Raw genomic sequence first — 22622 nt, 5'->3', positions numbered from 1 at the left:
CTGTGACGAAACAATGAAGAACTCCTTTTACCACCTTTAGTCGCTCAAGCGACTCTAAACAGTATTCAAAGAACAGAAGGTAGAAGAGGTAGCTAAAAATCACCCGTAGGCCTTAAGAGTCCTGGTCAAGAAATGAGCAGCTGTTACCATAAATGAAGGCGGGTGGGGCTAACGTGAAAAAATGATGTAAGAACCAAGCCTTAAATATGATTTTGAAGTTTGCAAAAAGCAATTTGAAGGAAAGAGACAGCATCAAGGGAAATTTCAATTACTTACGAATAAGCAAATGTATCCTAAGTTACACTGATTTAGCAATTAAGTGGTATTCTCAAAGGAGCTTAGAAGAAAAAAGTTCTAGGCCTAGAGGAAGTTCCTGTCTGCACTGAGAGTCAGATGAGAAAGAAGCTGAAACAAGTGTAATGACAAGTTTCCTTCCTTGTTCTAACAGAGCCTCACTGGGGGAGACTAGCTTCTAGGTGGTTTGCGTAGCTACTGCCCAGGTCTGGCCAATCAGAGTGAACCCCCAGCACGGACTAGAGCCTGGACAGGCACGTGCTCCAAGGTTGCCCTTCCCTAGGACCTTTTTGTTCCAGTGTATGGAGGGGAAGAGGAGGAGGAACTGAGCGGGTACGAGGGAATGAGAGGTTCCACCCATAGTATTTGAGCCACAGATCTGATCACGTCCAAACCGAGATCAATGGTTCCTAACCTCCCTGGGTATGAGAAAACCGGTCAGTAAGAGATATTGACAGGACAAACATTTAAGAGGAAGTACATGAAGACAGCCTTCCTGTTCACCACCTCTAGCATCTTATACTTTTTGTAAGAAGCAAAACATATGTAAATTATGACCCCACACAGAATACAGGGATTTGTCAGCAAAACTATCTGGAAGAATAACAATAGTTATACCTGAAAGTAAATACTACTTCGGAAGCAAAAAGAAAAGAGTCTTAACTTTTGATTATGACACAAATTGGTAAAGACCTTATTGATGTTACATCATGTCTATAAAATAAAAAACAGGTTACACAAAATATAAGTGTTTTACTTTAAAGTAGATGCTATTTATCAAACATCAAACAAAAGTTACATTTTGTTTTCCCACAGTCTTTTTCATGGCCTACAAGTATAAAATAACAATCTTTCTAGAAGATTGATCCAGGTCTTTTCCCCAAAGGATAAATATGCTCCTGTTAACTTCATATAAATAAAAGAAGTGCTCTAGCTACCACGTGTACACACCAAAAGAAGCACCAGATATTACAGTAAGTTAAGCACAGTTAAAAGATGATACTTTAAGCTGTCAACCTAGGTAATCCAGGGGCAGGTAAAAGTCACTATTTCACGCTATTATTAGTAACAAAAGGAAATCAATTAATTTGCTATATTTTATAGAGTCAATAAATTTATACATTCAATGAAACAGAGGTTTTATCTTGAAAAGGAAAAAGCCAAAAATCCAAAATCTCCATGTCTTACCAGTGATGTTGATAATTCAGTAACATGCTTTTTTTCAAGAATTCTAACTTTTGTTTGTCTTCAGCTTTCTCTGTATGGTATGTTTTTGTACAAACAAGCTTACAGGTATCCTCCTTATTAAATGTAAACTGTATCAAAATAAAGTGGAAAGCAAATTAACAAAAAATATCCACGTCCTTCACATCTATACCATTAACAGAGTAAAAATACTGATCTCATTAAATTACTTAAGTGCTTTAATATTGATAACAAACATATTTTAAAGTCCTCATAGCTCAATCAGATTTAAACTTCAATCTTAGTCTTTCTCTAAAAACTTAAGTCATCAATCTTTCTTTTGATAAGTAGCAGTTTTTATTTTTATTTTTGACAATTTCAATCTACCCACCTTTTAAATGTAAATGAATTCTAGAAGGAAAAAACCCACATGTAGAACAAAACGGAACATCAGTCTCTCCACAGTAATGTCCCTGATCATGTTTTGGAAATTATGGAGTTTAAGGCTTTCTAGTAATAAGCAGACAAGTTTTTATGTCCACATACTCATTCAGTGGATATTTGTTAAGTGCCCACTATGTGCCAAGTGACGGAGATTCAGCAGCAAGTAATACAGACTGATGACACAAGAAAAAGTCAAATTTGGATGTCTAAAAATCAGGGTAAATGTGATTCATTTTACTCACCTTTGAGAAGTCAATTTTCAGAATGTTATTTAATAACAAGGTTGAAACAAATAGTAAAGTTGAAATAAGAATTTTTATTTTTTTGGCGAGGAAGATTGTCGCTGAGCTAACATCTGTGCCAATCTTCCTCTATTTTGTATGTGGGATGCCACCACAGCATGGCTTGATGAGCGGTGCATAGGTCTGTGCCCAGGATCTGAACCCGCAAACCCTGGCTGCCGAAGCAAAGCACGTGAACTTAACCACTAGGCAACGGGGCCAAGAATTGCTAATTTTTTAAGCCAAAGTTTAAAAACTAAGGGGCTGGCCCTGTGACCTTGCAGTTAAGTTCGCATGCTCCACTTCGGCAGCCCAGGGTTTCGCTGGCTCAAATCCTGGGTGCAGACCTAGGACCACTCACCAAGCCATGCTGAGGTGGCATCCCACATAGCAGAACCAGAAGGACGTATGACTAGAATACACAACTATATACTGGGAGGCTGTGGGGAGAAGAAGAAAAAAGACTGGCAAGAGATGTTAGCTAAGGTGCCAATCTTTAAAAACAAAAAACCCAAAACTAAGGATTCCTCTAATTTTGGAGTTTAGGACTTATTTCATGTGTGTAAAAATAATGATATTCACAACATATTATATAATGTAGGCTTATTTTATCAGGATCCATTTATGTCTTAATTTTAAAAATATACTTCCTAATTTTCTGAAGGCTATAATTCACTAAACTATAGTCTGTAACTGTATACGTTTTAATAAATTCAAACTTTATTACATATTGTTAAAAAAAAAACTTGCATATATTTGACTTCAAGTTGCCCCTTCTTTTGTACATTACTTACTAAACCCCCAAACCCAGTTTCTGTGCATTAGCTGACAAACAAATGTTTCAAGTGTAGCCAACTGCTGTCACCTGACAGCCAATAGTTTAGTATTGGCCACACTGCTACTTCTGTAAATATAGCAATATTTGTAAAATTATTTAATATTTTTAACATTATATGAACTTTATAAGCTCCTTTTTAAAAAAATTGAGGTTATGATAGTTTACAACATTGTGAAATTTCAGTTATACATTATCTGTCAGTCACCATATAGGTGCGCCCCTTCACCTTTTGTGCCCACCCCCTTGTCTCCTTCTCCCTGGTAACCACTAAACAGTTCTCTTTGTCCATGTGTTTGGTATCTTCCACATATGAGTGACATCATACAGTGTCTGTCTTTGTCTGGCTTATTTCGATAAGCTCCTTTTTAAAGAGTAGAAAATGAAAAAAGTATACATACTAAGAAATCAAGAGGGATAGATGTCAAATTAAGCAGAGATAGAGATTATTGGTTGCACCCAACATGGCCAATCTTACACCTCAATCCAGTGCTTACTGGGTTTAGGCAAGTCAACTGTGTGTTCAATTGTGAAGGAAGACAGCAAAACTAAAGATGGCGTTTAATCATAAAAATAAACACTTATTACCTCATGTAACCCTCCTAACGCTCCTAGGAGGTAGTCTCCTTTGCTGAATCATCCTCATGTTCCTGACTTATTAACACCAAGTACCCCAAGGCTCAGTCATCGGAATTCTTCTCTTCATTATTTACACCACTCTCCTGGGGATCTCATCAATTTAATATGATATATATATATATATCTCTAGGCTGAATCCCTCCTCCAAACTCCAGACACACATATTCAACTGTTTACTCAACATCTCTACTTGAATGCCTAATAAACACCTCACACTTAACATATCTAAAACTAACTCTTTCCCATTCCCCTCAAACCTGCTATTTCCAAAGACTTTCCCATCTTTGAAAAGAGAAACCCCACAGACCACATCCCATCCCTCAACAAATTCTGTTGGCCCCATCTTCAAAATAGAGCTATTTTCTGAGATTCTGACTGCTTCACAACCCCAACCCCTCCACCGCCATGGTGTGCCCCAGCATCAGGTCATACACATAGTAATGACTGTCTCCCGGCTTCTCCCCTTGCTATCCCATGGTCCATCCTCAACACAGCAGCCCTAGTGATCCTGTTAAAATCTAAGCCTGCTCAAAACCTTCCAACGCTAACCATTTCGCTAAGATGTATGGGCCAGCGTCTTTACAGTGGCCTACGAGTCACTATATGATGTGGTCCCGTTACTTCTTTGCCCCATTTCCTAGTATTCTCTATCTTGCTCACCTGCTCAAGTCACACCACCTTTTTTCTGTACCTTGAACACACCAGGCAAGCTCACATCTTGGGACCTTTACATTTGCTGCTCTCTTCACCCAGAACATCTTCCCCCTAGATACTCCACATGGCTCACTCCCTTACTTTCTTCAGGTCTTTCGCTCAAACATCATCTCTCTCACCAATTTAAAATTGCCAATTCTCCATCCACCTTCTCTGATTTATTTTCTATAGTTCTTTCATCAGCAACTGACACACGCTATATCTTAGTAATTCATTTTGTTTCCTTCTTCTCATCATAATATAAATCTCTCTCACGAGGGCAGAGATTTTTGTCTTGTTCACTGCTGTATCCCACACCTACCATAGTGCCTGGCACAAGAAAAGCATTCAACAAATGTGGTAACTGAGTAAATGAATGAGTATGAGTGGTTAGACTTGAGAGAAGGTTTTATGATCCTATGAAATGCGGCTTCAGCTTCACGTAACACACACAATGTCTTTCACTGTTGTTTTCCTGACCTCAACAGCAGTCACAGATAAAACTAGGAAAGCAGATTTGGGGTTTTGTTTTGTTCCTGGCTGTTATCATTGTTGTTACTGCAGACCTAAAATAAGTCAAAATTCTTTGAAAATAAAGGACTAAGAATCAATACTGAATCAATATTGAAAAATATGGGTCAATACATTTTAGGTTGGCTTGAAAAAGAAATGTGATCTCTTAGTCCTATATTTCTGTCTACCTATGCTTTGGTCTTAAGAAATGCCTGCTCTGTCTCTTTAAGCTTGGAGCTTAAAGAATCTGTTTTAGCACAAATCTTGATCCTAAAAAATTCTAAGAAACTCATGGAAATGTTCGGTGCACACTTTTCTCCATTTTAAAGTACTTCTGTTCTTTTATTTTACCTCAACTTCTAGGACAAAATTACATCTGAAAATCATTTTCACAGGCTTAAAAGAAGGGTCCTTTGCAGAAACAAGGCAGTCTTTATACATCAACAAATGTACATGAATGGGATCCTACTCAGGAAGTAATCTGCCTTTAAAGTCTGCCCCAAAGGGACAAAACTTCTCCATGGGTTTGAAGATTTTGTTGGCCTTCCCTGTTTATTGCTATCTGTTATGGGCTGTTTACTGCGACAGACTCCTCTGTCTTTCAAGTTCGCTAAAGGTATTACTGGTGCTCTTCCCTTCCATCATTTCTCAAGGCCAAGGCAAAAGCTAACAGAAAGATGGGACTGAAAGACCTTAGGACTATTTTAAGTCGACTGTACAATTTAATAAATATGACTGAAAATCACCCTCTTATATAAAAAGAATGCAATAACTTACAGAGTAATCTTTCAAAATCTCACATTAAGGAGGTGTTACACAATTAATATGCTTGCCCTGCTCAATTCGACCCAGGTCCACATACTCTGAGTTCCTTCTTCCCCAGTGACTTCATCCCACAGGCCTTCAAATCTACTGTCTTTGAAAAATTAAAAAATTACTGGCATCTTTAGGGTAGAAAATTTCCAATTAGACTATTTTAAGAGGACATATTTACGGCTGAAAACTATAAACTTGTAGTGAATTAAACTTGCACAATTATGTGTCTTTTCCCGAGTGCTTCACAGTGTAGGTACAGTGCTGGAGGGAGTAAGATGTTTAGTGGGACTAATCTAGGTGTGGGGATTTGCTGGACAGATGCCCAACGTAATAAAGTGCCAAGGGAGACATGGCGGTGCTTAGTGAGAAAGCAGGGAAGGCGGCTAACTGTGGGGTCTAAGCCAAAGAGAAGGCGGTGACACCAAGAAAGGGAGTTGTTAGACTAGTGAATAAATCTTGGAGTCCAGTTACAGCCATTAAAATGAATGTGCTCATGTGGAAGAAGCCCAAGGTAGAGAGTTAAAGGAAAAATGCACAGTGCAGGATACGGTAAAGCATAAATAAGTAAATCGAATTTTTACATATGCTTGTAAGTGCATGGAAAATTTCAGGAAAGATTAACAAGAAACTGCGATGTGGAACTAGGGCGAGGAGACTTACTTTTCATTTTATATTCTTCTGTACCACTTAATTTTTTATATGGTGACACATTATTATTATAAACTAGTTTAATTTTTCTAAGAGATGCTATTCTTTGTGCAGCAGGAAAGCAGATACAAAACAGAGGGCTGTGCAACACGGAAGAACAACAGGCGTTAAAGATCACAGATTTCAAAGCAGGAATAATGCTGGGTAACGAAGCACACATATTGAAGAGAATATCTTATATTGTGCTTAGTTTGGTTTAACTGATGTCCTGAAAACGTTATCAAAAATATTCCAAAACTACTTTGCATCGTCAAAATGGAAAGGTTAGCTTCCCAAAAGCCCAATGGGGGAGCCCAGGTAGAGCTACACAGTCGCGTGTTGCTTAACAGGGATGCTTCCTGAGAAATATGTCATCAGACGATTTTCCCCCTTACCAAGAGGGGAAAGAGATGTGGAACAGCTGAGGCAGCTTTTCATGACTGCACAGAGTCCCAGGCCCCTCTGTAAGGTGAGGCAGGAGGTCTGAGTACTGTCCTTTAGGCAATGGCCTAAAATTATCCATGACATATCACAAGAAGGGGAGGGATCCTTCTAAACTGACTTTAAGAAATTATTCCTAGATGCAAAAGAGAAACAAATTCCTCTTTAGCTACGAGAGCTAAGTTATCTCAGGATTTTCTGTAAGAGAGAAAAAAAAGATGCGGGGCTGGCCCGGTGGTATAGTGGTTAAGTTCACATGATTCGCTTCAGCGACCAGGGTTTCACAGGTTCAGATCCCAGGTACGGACCTACACACCGCTTACCAAGGCACACTGTGGCAGCCATCCCACATATAAAAAAGCGGAAGATGGGCATAGATGTCAGCTGCTCAGGGCCAATCCTCCTCAGCAAAAAGAGGAGGATTGGTGGTGGATGTTACCTCAGGGCTAACCTTTCTCAAAACAAAACAAAACAAAAGATGCAACTAAATAACTTATATAACACTGAATACAAACCTTATATGGTGAAGGTTCAATTCTTTCTCCGAATAATACCTGACCAAGATTTTCAGATGGACGTTTTCCTTCTGATGCCTGGCAAAAATCAAACCTGAGGGAAAGAATATTTAAGTTTTTAGACATAAAAGGAAACAATGAAATATCAAGCCTCTAGCCAGTCTTGAAGGGTAGATTAGGTATTGATCATTCCAGCAGGTCTAGTAGACGAATAAGAATATATTCATACTCCAAGTTCCAAGTACCACATCTCTCCAAAACGAAAAACCAAAATATCTGAAAATTATGCCTTAGAATGCTTTGATTTCTATGTAATATTTTTATTAAGATGTATATTATGGAATTTTTTAAACTGACACATTAAATTTATTTTTGCTCATTCCAATGATAAAATTACTTACGTCCTTATTCTCCAAGCGAATTTTGCATAACTTATCTCCTTTTGTTATAACTTTCTAATCCAAATCTTTGCTTAATAGTGACATTTCAGGAAAATGTGTCAAATTTACGTGGGTTCCTGCCTCACAGAAACTGTGATACACTGGCCAACACATCCCAACACGAAAAACATGACTAGACAGTCCCTCTGAGAACAGGGGGCTGTGGAGAAGCCATAAATCAGTCAACTAAAAGCTTCTCTCTGTGTTGTAATTCCCTTGAATTACTAACCAAATTTTAATAAAGTTTTGTTGAAACATTACAGCCTACTTTCAGCTTTGCTACAGAAAATTAAAGGTTTTGTGTTCACCATGCAATAATACGGGAGTACTTGAGACCAACACAGTGCTTGTTACAGATCAGTTAGATTCCTAAGAGGAAGACGAATCTCAGGTGATGATAAACAGGGGGTGGGAAGTCCCCAAATGAAGACTCTCCATCTACTAGATAGAAGAGATCCACTGAGTTTTCCCAGGAATATCCAGAGAGATTTAAGGAGAGATGTTTGTTTATTGAACAAAACAACAACTAGAAAAAGCACTGAAGACTCCAACAGTTATATAAATTATGGTCCTTCCATTCATGAATTTTGTATTCGCTTCTTAAACATATTTAGGCATATTAATTCTCATAGGATAGTCTTACTTTCGTGTGTGTGCTTTTTTCCTATGGTAATCACACAATTTTCTTTCCAAACTCTGAGATATCAGAGAAATTTAGAAGCCAAGCAAAATTTAGGAAATTTGCTTTACACCCAATATAGTGTAGAGTCATGCACTACGTAACGATGCTTCAGTCAACAACGAACCGCATGAGAGCGGTCCCACAAAACTAGTACCATATAGTCTAGGCGTGTGGTAGGTTATACCATCTAGGTTTGTGTAAAAACACTCTAGGATGTTTGCACAATGACAAAATCACCTAATGACGTATTTCTGAGAATGTATCCTGTCATTAAGCAATGTATAACTGAATAGCAGTCGAAAAGAATAAAGGATACTCATGCAGCATTTTTAATAATATCAAGAAATGGGAATAATCAAATGCTCATAAATAGAGAATTAGTGAAACAAATAATACATGGATTCTATACAATCTCTACAAAGGACTAATAAATAGCTACTAACAAGACTGAGGTAGCTGTGTATTAACATGGACAGATGCCCACAATAGATGCAGTGAGAAAAACAAGGTGCAAATCAAATACGACAGAATGAACTTACTTTTGTTTAAAACAAAAATGTATAAATGTGGTTATGTACATTAGAATATGCAGAGCAAAAATCTGGAGGAACAGATGTTAAAGCAATTATTTCCGGGGATTGACTGTGTGGGACATGAGGATTTTGTTTAAAAATGTGTAGGGTTTTCAGTAATTAAAAAATTTAAAGAAAACAAGATGGCTTTTTGTCCAGTTCAATAAAAAAGGGAATCCATTGTTTCAGTTGGTCCTTAGTTGCAAAGTGACATAAAAAGATAACATGCTACATTTTAACCCAAGCTTGGAAATAAAGACTACCCCTTAAAAAATGTTTTCAGGGGGCCAGCCCAGTGGCAAAGCGGTTAAGTTCGCACGTTCTGCTTCAGCATCCTGGGGTTCACAGGTTCGCATCCCGGGTGCGTACCTACACACCGCTTGTTAAGCCATGCTGTGGCAGGCACCCCACATATAAAGTAGAGAAAGATGGGCATGGATGTTAGCTCAGGGCCAGTTTTCCTCAGCAAAAAGAGGAGGACTGGGTGGCAGATGTTAGCTCAGGGTTAATCTTCCCCCCAAAAAACAAAAAGTGTTTTCATGCCCTGTACATTTTTTAAATGCATACAAATTTATCCATAACTGTGGAGAAAATAAAGTTCTAAATATACAAAATTCTGCTAAGTCATATAAAATTTTACATAAAAACCAAGGTGGAAAACTTACGCTGTATATTCATAAGGAAGAACAGATTCCACTGAGTCAAGCCTGTTCACAAATAGTTCTATTTCAGACTGAAAATGAGGAAACACAGAATTAGAATAATTAGAGATCAAAATTTAAGTCATGCTTAAAACTGAAAAAGAATTTGACATGCTTGAAATGTGAAATTTTACGATATTCAACCCACTTTAAACAATACTCTTATAAATCAATTCACTGAGTAAATTTATATGCAGTTAAATTACAATGCAGTAATTTTCAGTTGCAAATGTCTCCAATATTTTCTATGCTTTTTAAGTTTTAAAATTTCTAAAAGAATTAAATAAGGTATTTTAACTAAATCATTCATCACATCAGTATAGATGTTTTTAAAAATCAGGTTTTTGGGGCCAGCCCAGTGGCACAGCGGTTAAGTTCACACTCTCTGCTTTAACCACCCGGGTTTGCAGGTTCGGCTCTCAGGCGTGGACTTACACACCACTCACCAAACTATGCTGTGGCAGCATCCCACATACACAATAGAGGAAGAGTGGCACAGATGTTAGCTCAGGGACAATCTTCCTCACCAAATAAATGAATAAATAAATAAATAGATCTGGCTTTCAAATTCAATACTTCATTCTGCAGCAGAAAAATGACTTATTTTTAAATGTTTTTTTTAAACCATTCTGACAGCAATCAAAAAATGCTGTATAGGTACGAAATTTCTAGATCAACTATTATAGAAATACAATCCCATGCATGTGTGTACTCTTAAGCAGACAGGAGATGAACAATGACAACATGGTCTAACTTTGGAGGACTGCTTTGATCAACTTGAGAATGCTGAACTTCAAGGTAATAAGAATGATGAAATTCACAAAGACCAGATCAAGTTCAACAATGAGGGTGGGAAAGAAAAGCTGTATCCATTTATTAGGAAATATGAGCTAATTTAAAGCTCCACCTTCCAACTGAAGCTCCCAAAATTTCTCCAAGGTGTATTTGAAGTTCCACAGGACCCAAAACACACACCCACTCTCTCAGTAGGGGCTCACTGCTATTCATGACAGAATTCTTTACCAGAAAAAGCCAGTAAGTAATCTGTGCCCTAAAGTACTTTTGATGTTGACCAAAAACAATTAAATAGGATTGTTTTACCTGGGACAAGTATATTTATAGTTAGACTGCTATGGTTGCCTCTGGACTCTGATCATGAGGCTACCTGGAATGGCACAAAGCCACGTGTCATTTTGATCTCATTCACTAGTGCTGTCAGCAGCCCTGGAGGGGCCTGTTAACATCCCCAAAGCGAGACAAAATGTTTGATGTACAACAAACTAATAATACACTGCCATTGGTAAAGCAACAAAACACAGCGGGCAAGTGTGCAGACTCTGGGGCCAGTTTGCCTGGGTTCACATCCTAGTTCTACCACTTATTACTTGTGTGACTTTGGTCAACTTATTTAACATAGTTTCCTCATGGGTGCCTCAGTTTCCTTACCTGCAAAATGCAGATACTAGCATTTACCTCATTGGGGTATGAGGATTAAATAAGTTAACATCTATAAACTACTTCAAACAATGCCTAACACATGAAGTACTATATATTTGTTAAATAAATAAAACCAAATAAATGTAACGATATTCAGAATAGGGAATGCCTAAACTACACTGCACATCCACTAAGATGCTCATCCAGTATTTGTGATGTACGATGGAAGACACTAGCCTTTTATACAGCACTGAAAACAGTATCGTATGCAACCCCTAAAACTGTACTCATGAAATGACAACTCAATGGCAACACTGTCTCAAACACAAAAAAATTTAACTGCATCTCCTTGCGTAAAATGTTCAAGAGTACATCATCGAGCATTTTACCTAAAAACATAACAGGACGTGATGTTTAAGCATTACAGCATGCTTGAATAATTAACACAAATATATCTAACTGTTGTGAAGGCAAAATTCCCAGTTGATGACTTACTCTGCCAAAATAAACTCTCAAATGGACCATGCCCTATTCTCATCTTTCTTAAAAGGTATGTCACAGAGAATTACAGGCAGAATTCAAGGTTTGGACATCAAAGTTTCATATATGTATAGAATGACACTGTTACTTTTCATCAGCTTTTCTGACGACAAGCATAAATTCTCCAACACTCTTCACCTCTCTCCTACATTCCATAACTGATAGCTTGGAGCTCATCATCTCAACAATATAATCGTTCATTGTTTTTCTTCAAATATACTTTCTTAACTTGTCCATGACCAAATTAATTTACTACTACCTCTTGCTCTCTCACTTAACTTTAAGAGAACTTTTGGAAATATATTCCCACTGGCTCTCTACTGTGTTAGACACTAGAGCTTAATACTACTTGCAAACTAAAACATTTCATGTTCTTCTCTTTGCCAAATTTAAGATCCAAATTAGCCTGAAGCACTTGCCCTGGAAGTCTGTCTCCACATTTACCACTCTCTACGGATTTATTCCCTACCCAATTCCGCCCTTAAGCTAACCCACACCACTTTAAATTCCAATTTAAGCTTTTTTTTAAATAATCTCGTCAAAACTTTACAAGTCAGATTCACTGGCTCCCTCCAAGTCTATTGTAAGTCTTTGAATAACCTAGAAGCCAGGAATATTCTCTTCCAGACATCACCGCTAGTCTTGTTTATATAATTTAGTATCATTTTAACTGATTATTACCATACTTACTCCACTTTAGTCTACAGCCCAAAGATGCACACATTTTTCCCCCTCCCTATTTTTCTAGTTGCACATTATTAGTTTTTACACATCTTATACTTGGCATTTTATCATCAAATTCCCATAAATTTACCTTATCTGTCAACTTTTCCTGATCTGGTTCACCAGCTTTAAATTCTACTCTTAATAACAAAGGTGTTAACAATGCCACCTAACAACCATATGTTTTAGCCTTGCTTTGTGATTTATAATGATGTCTACAATTATCAAGGGCTATCCACAAAATTTTCCAAAATAGCAAAATCCAAAAACAGTTCTCACAAACCTTTCACCTAAAACACAAAATTAGCCAGCCTTGGTGGTCTAGTGGTTAAGATTCCATGCTCTCACCCCTGCAGCCCGGGTTCCCTTCCAGGTCAGGGAACCACACCACCACTCTGCTCTTGTCATACTGCGGCGGCTGCACGTTGCTATGATGCTGAAAGCTATGCCACCGGTATTTCAAATACCAGCAGAGCCACCCATGGTGGACTTTCATAACTCAGCAGAGCTTTCAAACTAAGAGAGACTAGGAAGAAGGACCTAGCCACCCACTTCTAAAAACACTGGCCACGAAAACTCCATGAATAGCAGTGGATCATTGTCTGATACAGCCCAGGAAGATGAGAGGATGGCACAAAAAGACAGGGCAGAGTTCAGCTAGGAGTCAGAATCCACTCGACAGCACTAACAACAAAAACAAAATTAATTTTAACACACTGCATATAAACAGGGAACATGACTTTAGTTTGGAACAACACAGCATCAGACTGCTGGATTCATTTCAAATCCTAGGTCTACTCTTAATAAATATGTGCTCTTGGGGAAGTAATAACTTTGAATATGAGGAATGAATGGGGTAATAAAAAAAGAAAAAACAATACAGACGCTGGCCCACAGCGGTATGCACTAAATGACTAAATAGGCGTAGCTATTATTATCTGTTATTTTGGCGAAATTGGACAGTCCTGAATCTGAATATTTATGAGTCTAAAGATAACCCTGAAGGCTTCTGTGAGAGGCTCGCCCTCTCCCCCTCCCATGAAGGACACTAAGACAGGAAGCCTTCTAATCTGCTGTTTCTGCCTATTCATTACCCTCTTCTTGGCTATTAGTCTAGGGAGGGGGAAGATAATGACTATCAAGCACAATTCTCACAATAACCTCATGAGCTAGGATTACTTGCTCTACTTTTAGACAAAGAAATAAGTTTAAAAACTGGACTGCTGACTCAAAAAAAGTGAGCAAACTCAACTGTTGCTACTACCATCACTTTTAATTTCTGTGGCTCTCAGTCCTCTACTCTTCTTCTTTCCTGTTTCTTCTCACACTTTTCCACACTTAGTTTTACAGGAAAGTTAGTCCTTCATAGATATCACCACTAAATTATGAACGTTTTTCTGTTGTTAAGTGAACTAATCAAAACACACCTTGGATATTCAGTTCATCTAGGCTATTTTTGAGGCACTTTCATTCACTCTACCTTTTTTAAATTGTGAGAATCTGAAAATTTAAGTATTGTCTCACTTACAACATGCTAAGAAATGTAAATTAAAAGATACCTTTAACAAAGATATGAATATGGCCAATAGACACATGAAAAGATGTTCATCATCGCTAATCATCGGGGAAATGCAAATCAAAACTACACTAAGATATCACCTTACCCCCGTTAGATTGGCAAAAACATCCAAAACCAAGAACGACAAATGTTGGAGAGGTTGTGGAGAAAGAGGAACCCTCATACACTGTTGGTGGGAATGCAAACTGGTACAGCCACTATGGAAAACAGTATGGAGATTTCTCAAAAAGTTAAAAATAGAAATACCCTATGACCCAGCCATCCCATTACTGGGTATCTATCCTAAGAACCTGATATCAGATATCTCAAGAGTCCGTTGCACCCCTATGTTCATCGCAGCATTATTTACAATAGCCAAGACGTGGAACCAGCCTACATGCCCAGAAACTGATGATTGGATAAAGAAGATGTGGTATATATACACAATGGAATACTACTCAGCCATAAAAAAAGACGAAATTGGCCCATTCACAACAATGTGGATGGACCTCGAGGGCATTATGTTAAGCGAAATAAGTCAGTCAGAGAAAGACGAACTCTATATGACTCCACTCATAGGTGGAAATTAGCATATTGATAAGGAGATCTGATCGGTGGTTACCAGGGAAAAGGGGGGGTGGGGGGAGGGTACGGAGGGGGAAGTGGTGTACCCACAACATGACTAACAAAAATGTACAACTGAAATCTCACAAGGTTGTAATCTATCATAACATTAATAAAAAAAAAAAAAAAAAAAAGATACCTTTAACAGAGAATAGAGCAATTTACAACGTTTGTAAATATGCTACATTTACAATACTCTATTTTAAATATCGACCCTCATCATGAAACCAGGAGATTTCCAAAGTATTTTAAGAATGAGATCTTTGTAATATGGCAGTAGAGCAAATGCTAAAAATCGAAAGAAGAAAGGAAATGAGACTGCCAGCAACTTTATGTGGTTTCATGAAGGGCAAATGTATGCCACAGATACCATGACATTCATCCCTAAAGAATATAAACACAAACACAGATAAAACAAATTGGGGAAAATATAAACAACAGTTGGGTCTAGGAAGATATACAGGTGATGATTATACTGGTTTTTTCTGTGAAAACTGTTTTATAGTGTGAAAAGATGTTCTAGAAGCAGGAAAGTTGACTTCAAAAGAAGTATTAAATAGGAGAAAATAGTAGAATTTGCAATGTACGTGAAAACTGAAGTACATTCACAACAACAAATCCTGAAAAACCAAGAGAAATTCATTAATCAACAGTTATTAATGCCCACGAAGCCCTGTACTAGACATTGTGGGTGATATTATAACACAAAATACATGAACACTTATCTTCACAGAATTTATAATCCAGATGGGAAGACAAAGCATACATTCAACAAAGCAAAAGAAAAAAGTGACAAAGCTCTTTATATGTTCTTGCATAGCTACTAACTCTCTATGGGATTTAGTTTTCTTATCATTAAAAGAGCAATGTGCCGCAAGAGGACAATATTTGATTAATTTTAAGGTCCCTTTCCACTCCAAATCTCCTCTCTATTCCCATCCAAAAGTTAATTCAGCACATCTCCTTCTGGAAATTTGCCTTAAACAGAGACAGCCAACTCCAAAACATTACTGACATGATTTGCAAGAATCTCGAAGGTCACTTATTTACTTCACATTCCCACTTTCAAACTGTCCCAAACTGAATTACTAGAAGCAGGAAAAGTTGTGACAACATTAAACATTTTAAAGAAGTTACAGATAAATCCTAAAGCAAGACTGTAAATTCTAAAGCAAGACTTAAACAAAGACTGATTACAATCCTGTCCTAAGAAATTTTTTATCAAAATAGTTTTATTTAATTTAGAGTTCAATGGTCTCCCTTCTAAATCCTTCTCCTCCCAAATGTACAGTTTTATTTCTAGTCCTAATCAGCTCATTCTGCATCTGATCTCAGCTTTGGTCACAACTGTACTCTATTTTATTGCTTTAAGGCACAGGGACCATACCACCAGACTGCATTTTTTCCCCTATTTCCTTGCTCCTTTGTTTCTGCTTTTATTCCACCTTACCTGATTGTTATCACATCTGTTCCACCCCAAACCTACAACTGGTTTTCAAGGTAGAAAGAAATCTCAGTGAAGAAATGTGACTTTGTACAAGGACCAAAGCAAGTGACTAGTCACAAAGGGGTTTCACATCAAGGCACAACCACAGAAAAAAGGAAAACTATGGAAACATCAACTGCTTTAACACTGAAGAAGCCTACAGTGGGAAAAATCCTGAAGAAGGGAAATCTTAACTCAGACATTAAAAAAAAAATCTCAATAGAAATGCTGGAACTCATAAACGGATGTTCACGAGCTTTAAGTTATCTGACCAGCAATGCCCACTAGATATGAAGGTTCTTCCTCTCCCCAGCCCACTGAGAAATAAAACCTCAATTTTAGACTGTATCAAAGAAAGAAAGAAATACAAAACCTGACTACTTAAAAGTTGATTACATAAGTAAAGAGTATTTTGTTGATAACTGCATTAATTGTGTAAGTCCAGGATTATAAGCAGCCAGGGATCTCCAGGGTAAGGCAGCAGAAGAGGTAGAGAGCACTCAGTATGGAAGATGTAGCAGTAACCCAAAGTGGCAAAGAGTTCAAGAGTTCAGCAGAGGCACTCCTGGAGCTACATCTTGGCATCGCTACTTACTAGGTATGTAAGTTTGAGAGGGTTACTACATTTTACCCAGCTTCAGATTCCCCATCTAAAAATCACAGGGTTGATCCAAGGATTAGCCAAGGTTAATATATTCCTGGCACACACAAAGTATACAAATTGTAATCTCTCTCAATATTAGCAAAGGGAAATACATAGTTTGAAAGGTGGGAATAAGAAGATCAAAGAAAAAAAATTTCACAAATTTCCTCCAAAGCCTTTCATCAGTACTTAATTTTAATGACAACAGAGGGTGACTTTGCAGAATACATTTAAAGTAGCTACAATAAACTACAACACTTAGTGAAAGGACATTGACGGAAAAAAGCAAGGAATAGGAAATTGGGGTTTTGGGAACTGGGCTCTAACAGTGACAGAGCAGAGACCAGTCTCTACAATTTACGTGTGTCTGTGTGAGTGTGTTGAGGGTGTGTGGCGTGAAGCACATCTGTGGTTTTGTTTCAGATGTTCAAGTATACACTTTTTGGAAAGGAGTCCCTTTGTAGAGAACCAAAGGCAGCAGTACACTATTTTTACCCATATTGAACTTGCTTGCTTTCCCAATCCTAGCTCTCAGATCCACCACAGAACAATCACAGTTTTAAAATAATTTTATACAAAATTTTAATTTCTGAAAGCAAACTTTCTAACTCAGTTCCATGTACTTCTTCACAGGAAGAAAGAACAATTGTTGGAATGTGAATTATCATAGTCAAAGTCATTCTTTCCAATGCCAGATTTCATATTTGAAACAGTATCAGTAACTCCCACACACTGAATAGTGTTCAGAAGAACCAATGCTCTTATTCCAGAGAAAACTATGAGAATGTGAAATTAAATATCAATTAAAAAATATGTATTCCAATTATATTGCTAAGCACATATGTAAAACTGTATTTTTTCTTCAGGTATTTCAAAATCTTCAAACTTTCCAAGGTCAAATTAAAACAGGTAGATAGACATTCATGCTTGTGTCTGTTCGGAGCAACATTTAGAACTGTTTTCTTAAATTTTACTTATTCCATATTTATAGGCAACTGCTCCCAAAATAACAATTTATTAAAAGCTTCTAAAAATAACTACCAAGAAAGGAAGTTTAAAAGTATGATTCTGATTGTTTTCTTTTTATCAAAAAGTTGTTAAACTAATTCACTGAAACTTCTTTTTTTTTTTAAACCACCAGGGCGTACATTTGGTCACTTCTCCTTACTGGACAGGAAAGACGATCTTAACCTCTCATCTAACGACATGATCCATCTATCTAACGGTAAAACAGTGGCAGATGTTTTGGAGAGTTTAGTTGTGAGATCTGAATTCATGTTGACAAGCCAATAAACACCCTGAAAGTTAAACCAGCAAGGGTGAACTGCTAACTAATCTTCAGCTATTAGCCATCAGGCCACTCAGCACACTTAAGACTCAATCTAAAGCTAAATATTTAAGCATGCAGTAGCTAGCTGAAACAGTCAAAACGTTTACAAAGCAGATCTGAACTGCACATTTTACCCAGTGAAGATCTACTCACTTCTGATCAGGGCTTTTATTGCAGAGAACATACTGTCCCTTGATTTTATTTATTTATTTACTACTATTTTTTTTTAATGGAGTAACATCGGTTTATAACATTATATAAATTTCAGGTGTACATCGTGATATATTTCAAATTCTGTGTAGATTACATCGTGTTCACCAATGTCCCTTGATTTTAAGAAAGTAAAATGGATTCTAGAAAAAAGGGGGACCATGGTTCAATCCTTTATTACTATGGTTTCAAAAACTAACAAAATAAGGTAAATAAAAGAAAAAAATTCAAAGAAGAACCTCAATAGCAATGAAAGTAATGCAGCATTAAAACAATGCTCTAACTACCATCACATGGCTATTAAATTGATAAATAAAAATGTCTAGAGAGACAGGGAATAATAGCTAATGGCACTGTAAATCAAACTTATATTTCTTGAAAGGAACCTGGCAATATTAAAGAGAGCTATAAAATTGCTTCTTGCCTTTGACCTAGTAATATTTGAGAATATGCAAGTAATTCCTGCTAAATACATTCTAGCAAAGCTATTTATAATAGAGAAAAACTGAAACCAATCTAAATGCTCCACAAGCAGGAAATGTTTAAGTGAACCATAGTAGGTAACAGAATAAAACACTATATAGTCAATAAAAACCAATTAGAATGTGCACTATGTAGATATTCAAATATCTGTACATGTGATGACAGCAAGCTAAAAAAAAAAAAAGTAAGCCACAGTATTTATGAAGGCTAATAAATCAGAAGTTAGAGCAATATAAATAGAATTTTATGTTCACTGGACTCCTGTTTCTCTGCCAGTAAACTGAACATAAAATAATTTTAAGAGGAGAAAATAACCAAATCCTGAGGGTTGACTGCCTCTCAGTATACATAGTGAGCTAAATGTAGCACATGGACTTCACAGTACAGTAAAGACTGTGCTACATAAATTACAATTAGGCTGAAGATATACTTGTTTCACCTCTACATTATGAGTATTTTATAATATCACAACAATGACAAATATTGTACTTTTTCTCTAAGATATGCAAAACCTTTCAAGGGGAATATATAATAAGCAAATACGATTACCCCTATTTTACAGATGGAAAAACTGATGGAAACTATCAACGATTGGCCCAATTCATCCAACTCCTGAATCCCTACCCTAACAGCATCTTCTGCAAGTAATTATTCCTATTTCACAAACCCCATTTCTAATTTTTAAATAAGTCCCTTCAGCTTTTCTGAATAGTGTATACAAGATTGCCCTTAACAAATATGGAATGAATGAGAAAAGAATTACTGTTAATACCCTGATTGAAGTAATGAAATTTTAAACTGCTTACAGTTTTTCTCCCCTGAGAGGCAAAGAGGAGAAATATTAAAGTTTACCTCAAATTCTCTACACCAGTTAGCCAAACTGTAGGGAAAAACTGCTAAAAGTACATCTTTCTACTTGTCTTTAAGAGTTGTTTCCATTGACCAAGATGTGAAAGCAGCTGGCAACAAAGATGAAATCCAAACATTTCAGAAAAATGATCTGCCTTGACCGCTTTATCTCTATACCTGTGAAAATTAAAAATCTACACGGACTCTCTGAAATTAACCAAAAGTTAACTAAAAAGTAGCTACCTCAAGAAAGACCTGTTAAGAAAACAAAAATGATCTAACAGGGGGACTACCTGTAAATTTCACTCCTTCCACGTAAATTTCATTCTCCATCTCAAATGTCACTTCCTCTGTAGCTTTCCCTGAAGACTCCAATCCCCAGATGTTTCCTCATTTGTGTTTTAGAGCACTTTGCACATACATCTTTCATAACATATCAGATTTCAATAATCTGCTCATAAGCTTACGTCCTAGAGGTTCCTAGAAGACAGAGCTACACTTTTCGTGTGTCTGAGGCACTAGGAATACAATACACAATTGCTGTTAAATTTAAATTTAAAGACCAAACACTAAGTTTTAAGAGTGGTTACTAAAATATTTAATGGAAAAACCAGTGTGCTTGTGACTAGCTCTCCCTTCCACTCGGAAGCACTATATTCTTTCAGTCAGAACCCACAGAGTGAAAGCTTCTGGCACTGCAGGGTATGAGAGTTACAGTTTCAAGTGCTAACTGCTGACTTGGGTAAACCTTAAAGTTCCTTAGACATTTCTAGAGACCCAAGTTTTTAAACAGAAACTGTAAAATGCTATGAAAAATTTAATAGCTTCTTTAATGCCCTAAAATAAGCTCAAAATTCACAGCTACAGTAAAGCTAGCAGTAATAAAATAAACACCAGCCTTAAAAAAAAATCAAACAGTAAATAATCTATTAATAGATTGTAAAAGTCTGCTGAGCGATTATTTAAATTGTTAAAATTATTAATAGTTTCAAAGAGATCGTCATGCCCCAAATGGTAAGTTTTACCAACTTAAAATAATTGTGTATGTATACTGTCATGCCCTATACTGAATAACCTATGTCTCTTTTACCAGCAAAGTGAAAACCTTGAGTGTGAAGGTCATAAGAGATCAAAGTTTTGAAGACTCGCCCTGGGAAAAAAACGCCAGTTTCTCTCGTCACCTGCTCCTTTTAAGTGTTTAAAACAACCTCAGAGAAACTAAAGAGTGAAATCTTACATATTTCTTATACATTAAAATTCTTTTTCACATTTAAAAGATAGAAATTAACTGTCTGAACCATTAAGCGACTCTTTATTAGCACAGGTTATGTGGTTCTGGGTATTACATTCTACAAATAAGGAAGCCAACTGCTAACCATGGAGTTAAAATATCAAAGTCCTGGAGAGAACAAGCTCTCATAACTAACCAGGAGTTCCAGAAAAGTGGAATAAAAAAAAGCAGCAATAAAATCAAAAGTTACTGGAAGACTTGGTCGTCCACTTCCTCCGAGTGCGTGACACAGGGCTGAGAGCGAACCCGCACTCGTGGAACGCTCGCCGTCCTGCAAGCATCCGCCTCCCCGGGAGCGCCATGCATACATGGGGTCCCCGTTCCAGGAAAACTGCATACAATCGCTCGGGCTACCTGCCTGGCCAGACGAGAGGTGAGCCTGAGGCCCACTGAGTCCTCAAGAATCTTCCCCCCTACAAAGGCCGTTGCAGGGCCGCCCGGCCGACCCCAAGCGCTTCTGGGGACACTCGACCCCACCCACTGCTACGCCCCTTTCTCCTCGGACCCCAGCTCCCCGGGCACCCGGAGGCTTCCCCTTCCAACAGCGCACCCGGGGGTCCGCCAGGCCTCCCCCACCTTGCACTCATCGCTCTTTTTTTCTTCGTCGCAGAAGTTGACGGGCGCCAGGCCAGGTAGGTAGAAAGCGGCGCCCCGACGCGGGCCTGGGGCCGCCCCCAACAGGAGCAGCGACAGCAGCAACAGCCGCGGCCACCAAGGTGGAGACGACGCCGGCAGCCTCGTGCTCATGACGGCTGTTTCGGGGAAAGGGCCAACGAGCCGAGGGGATGAAGAGGGAAGGAGGGACGGGGAGGCTCGGAGACCGCAACGAGGCCGCCCGAACTGAGGGAGGCCGGCCCCACGACGGATAGTTCCGGTTGCGCTAGGAGACACCGCAGGTTCCGCAACAGAAACCGAACCGGACCTCGACAGAGCATGCGCAACGCCGCCTGCACATGCTCAGTGAGAGGGGCCGCAAGCGCCCCGAGGAGTTTCCGGGAGCGGGGGGCGGAGGCAATCCACTTTCCAGGTTTTCTGCCGGCCGGCAGGGTGGTTGCTGGGAGGGCAGTTAGGCGCTCACGTTCCTGCCCCAAATTCCGATCTAGAGCTCCGTTGGGGCGTTGTGAGCGTCCCGCTTGCCCGGCGCCCCTGGCTTGTGGCTTTGTCTCAGTTTCCCATCAACAGCTTGCAGTTTCCTCACCATACTGCCCGCGGCACGCCAACCGCTATTACAGAGCTGGTGCTCCAAAAGTACTTGCTGATGGAGGCGGGGTTGGTGGCTGGAGGGAGAAATTTGAGAGACACCTGGTTGGGAGCCCCCTAAGTTAACAAATGGGGAGGAACTAGCCATGTATCCTCAAATAGACAGCTACTCAGAGGTGCTTGCACAGACAGGTTCCGAGCACTGGATGCGGTAACGCATTCTTGAGTGGTACGGTAATTGCACAGAATAAATAGGACTTCTTTAAGGGTGAGTGGAAATGAGGTGGGGAGAGAAATGGGAGTAGACGAATAGAAGGTAGTGTTGACGTTTCTTTGCAAAGGAAGACATGGGCACACCTGAGAGCTCAAGGAGGAAAGTAGTTCTAGCGAAATAGAAATCTGGTATGATTATTCTCCAGCAAGTTTCTGTCACGTTTCCTATTGAAGTAATGTCCGTGTGTGTGTGTGCACATAGGTATTTGTGTGTGCGGGGTGCATTTTCAGAGTATT

At 38.4% G+C, this 22622-nt stretch overlaps 1 protein-coding gene across 1 annotated transcript in view; it reads right to left on the bottom strand.

Moving 5' to 3' along the window:
- The window catches only part of TM9SF2 (transmembrane 9 superfamily member 2), a 56525-nt gene extending 34257 nt beyond the window's left edge, over positions 1-22268 (bottom strand). Inside the window, exons 1-4 of the mRNA XM_008516407.2 lie at positions 21489-22268; positions 9703-9770; positions 7344-7437; positions 1483-1610 (exon numbers count right to left, since the gene is read on the bottom strand). Of these exons, the coding sequence (XP_008514629.1) occupies positions 1483-1610; positions 7344-7437; positions 9703-9770; positions 21489-21659 (461 nt within the window). The 5' untranslated portion in view covers positions 21660-22268. The remainder of the gene's footprint in view (positions 1-1482; positions 1611-7343; positions 7438-9702; positions 9771-21488) is intronic.
- Positions 22269-22622: the final 354 nt, after the last annotated feature.

Source organism: Equus przewalskii, chromosome 16 (genome assembly GCF_037783145.1).
Source record: "Equus przewalskii isolate Varuska chromosome 16, EquPr2, whole genome shotgun sequence".
In the NCBI taxonomy this organism is placed as follows: Eukaryota; Metazoa; Chordata; class Mammalia; order Perissodactyla; family Equidae; genus Equus; species Equus przewalskii.
The sequence above is the reverse complement of the archived record's forward strand: the minus strand, read 5'-3'. Positions and strand labels throughout refer to the sequence as shown.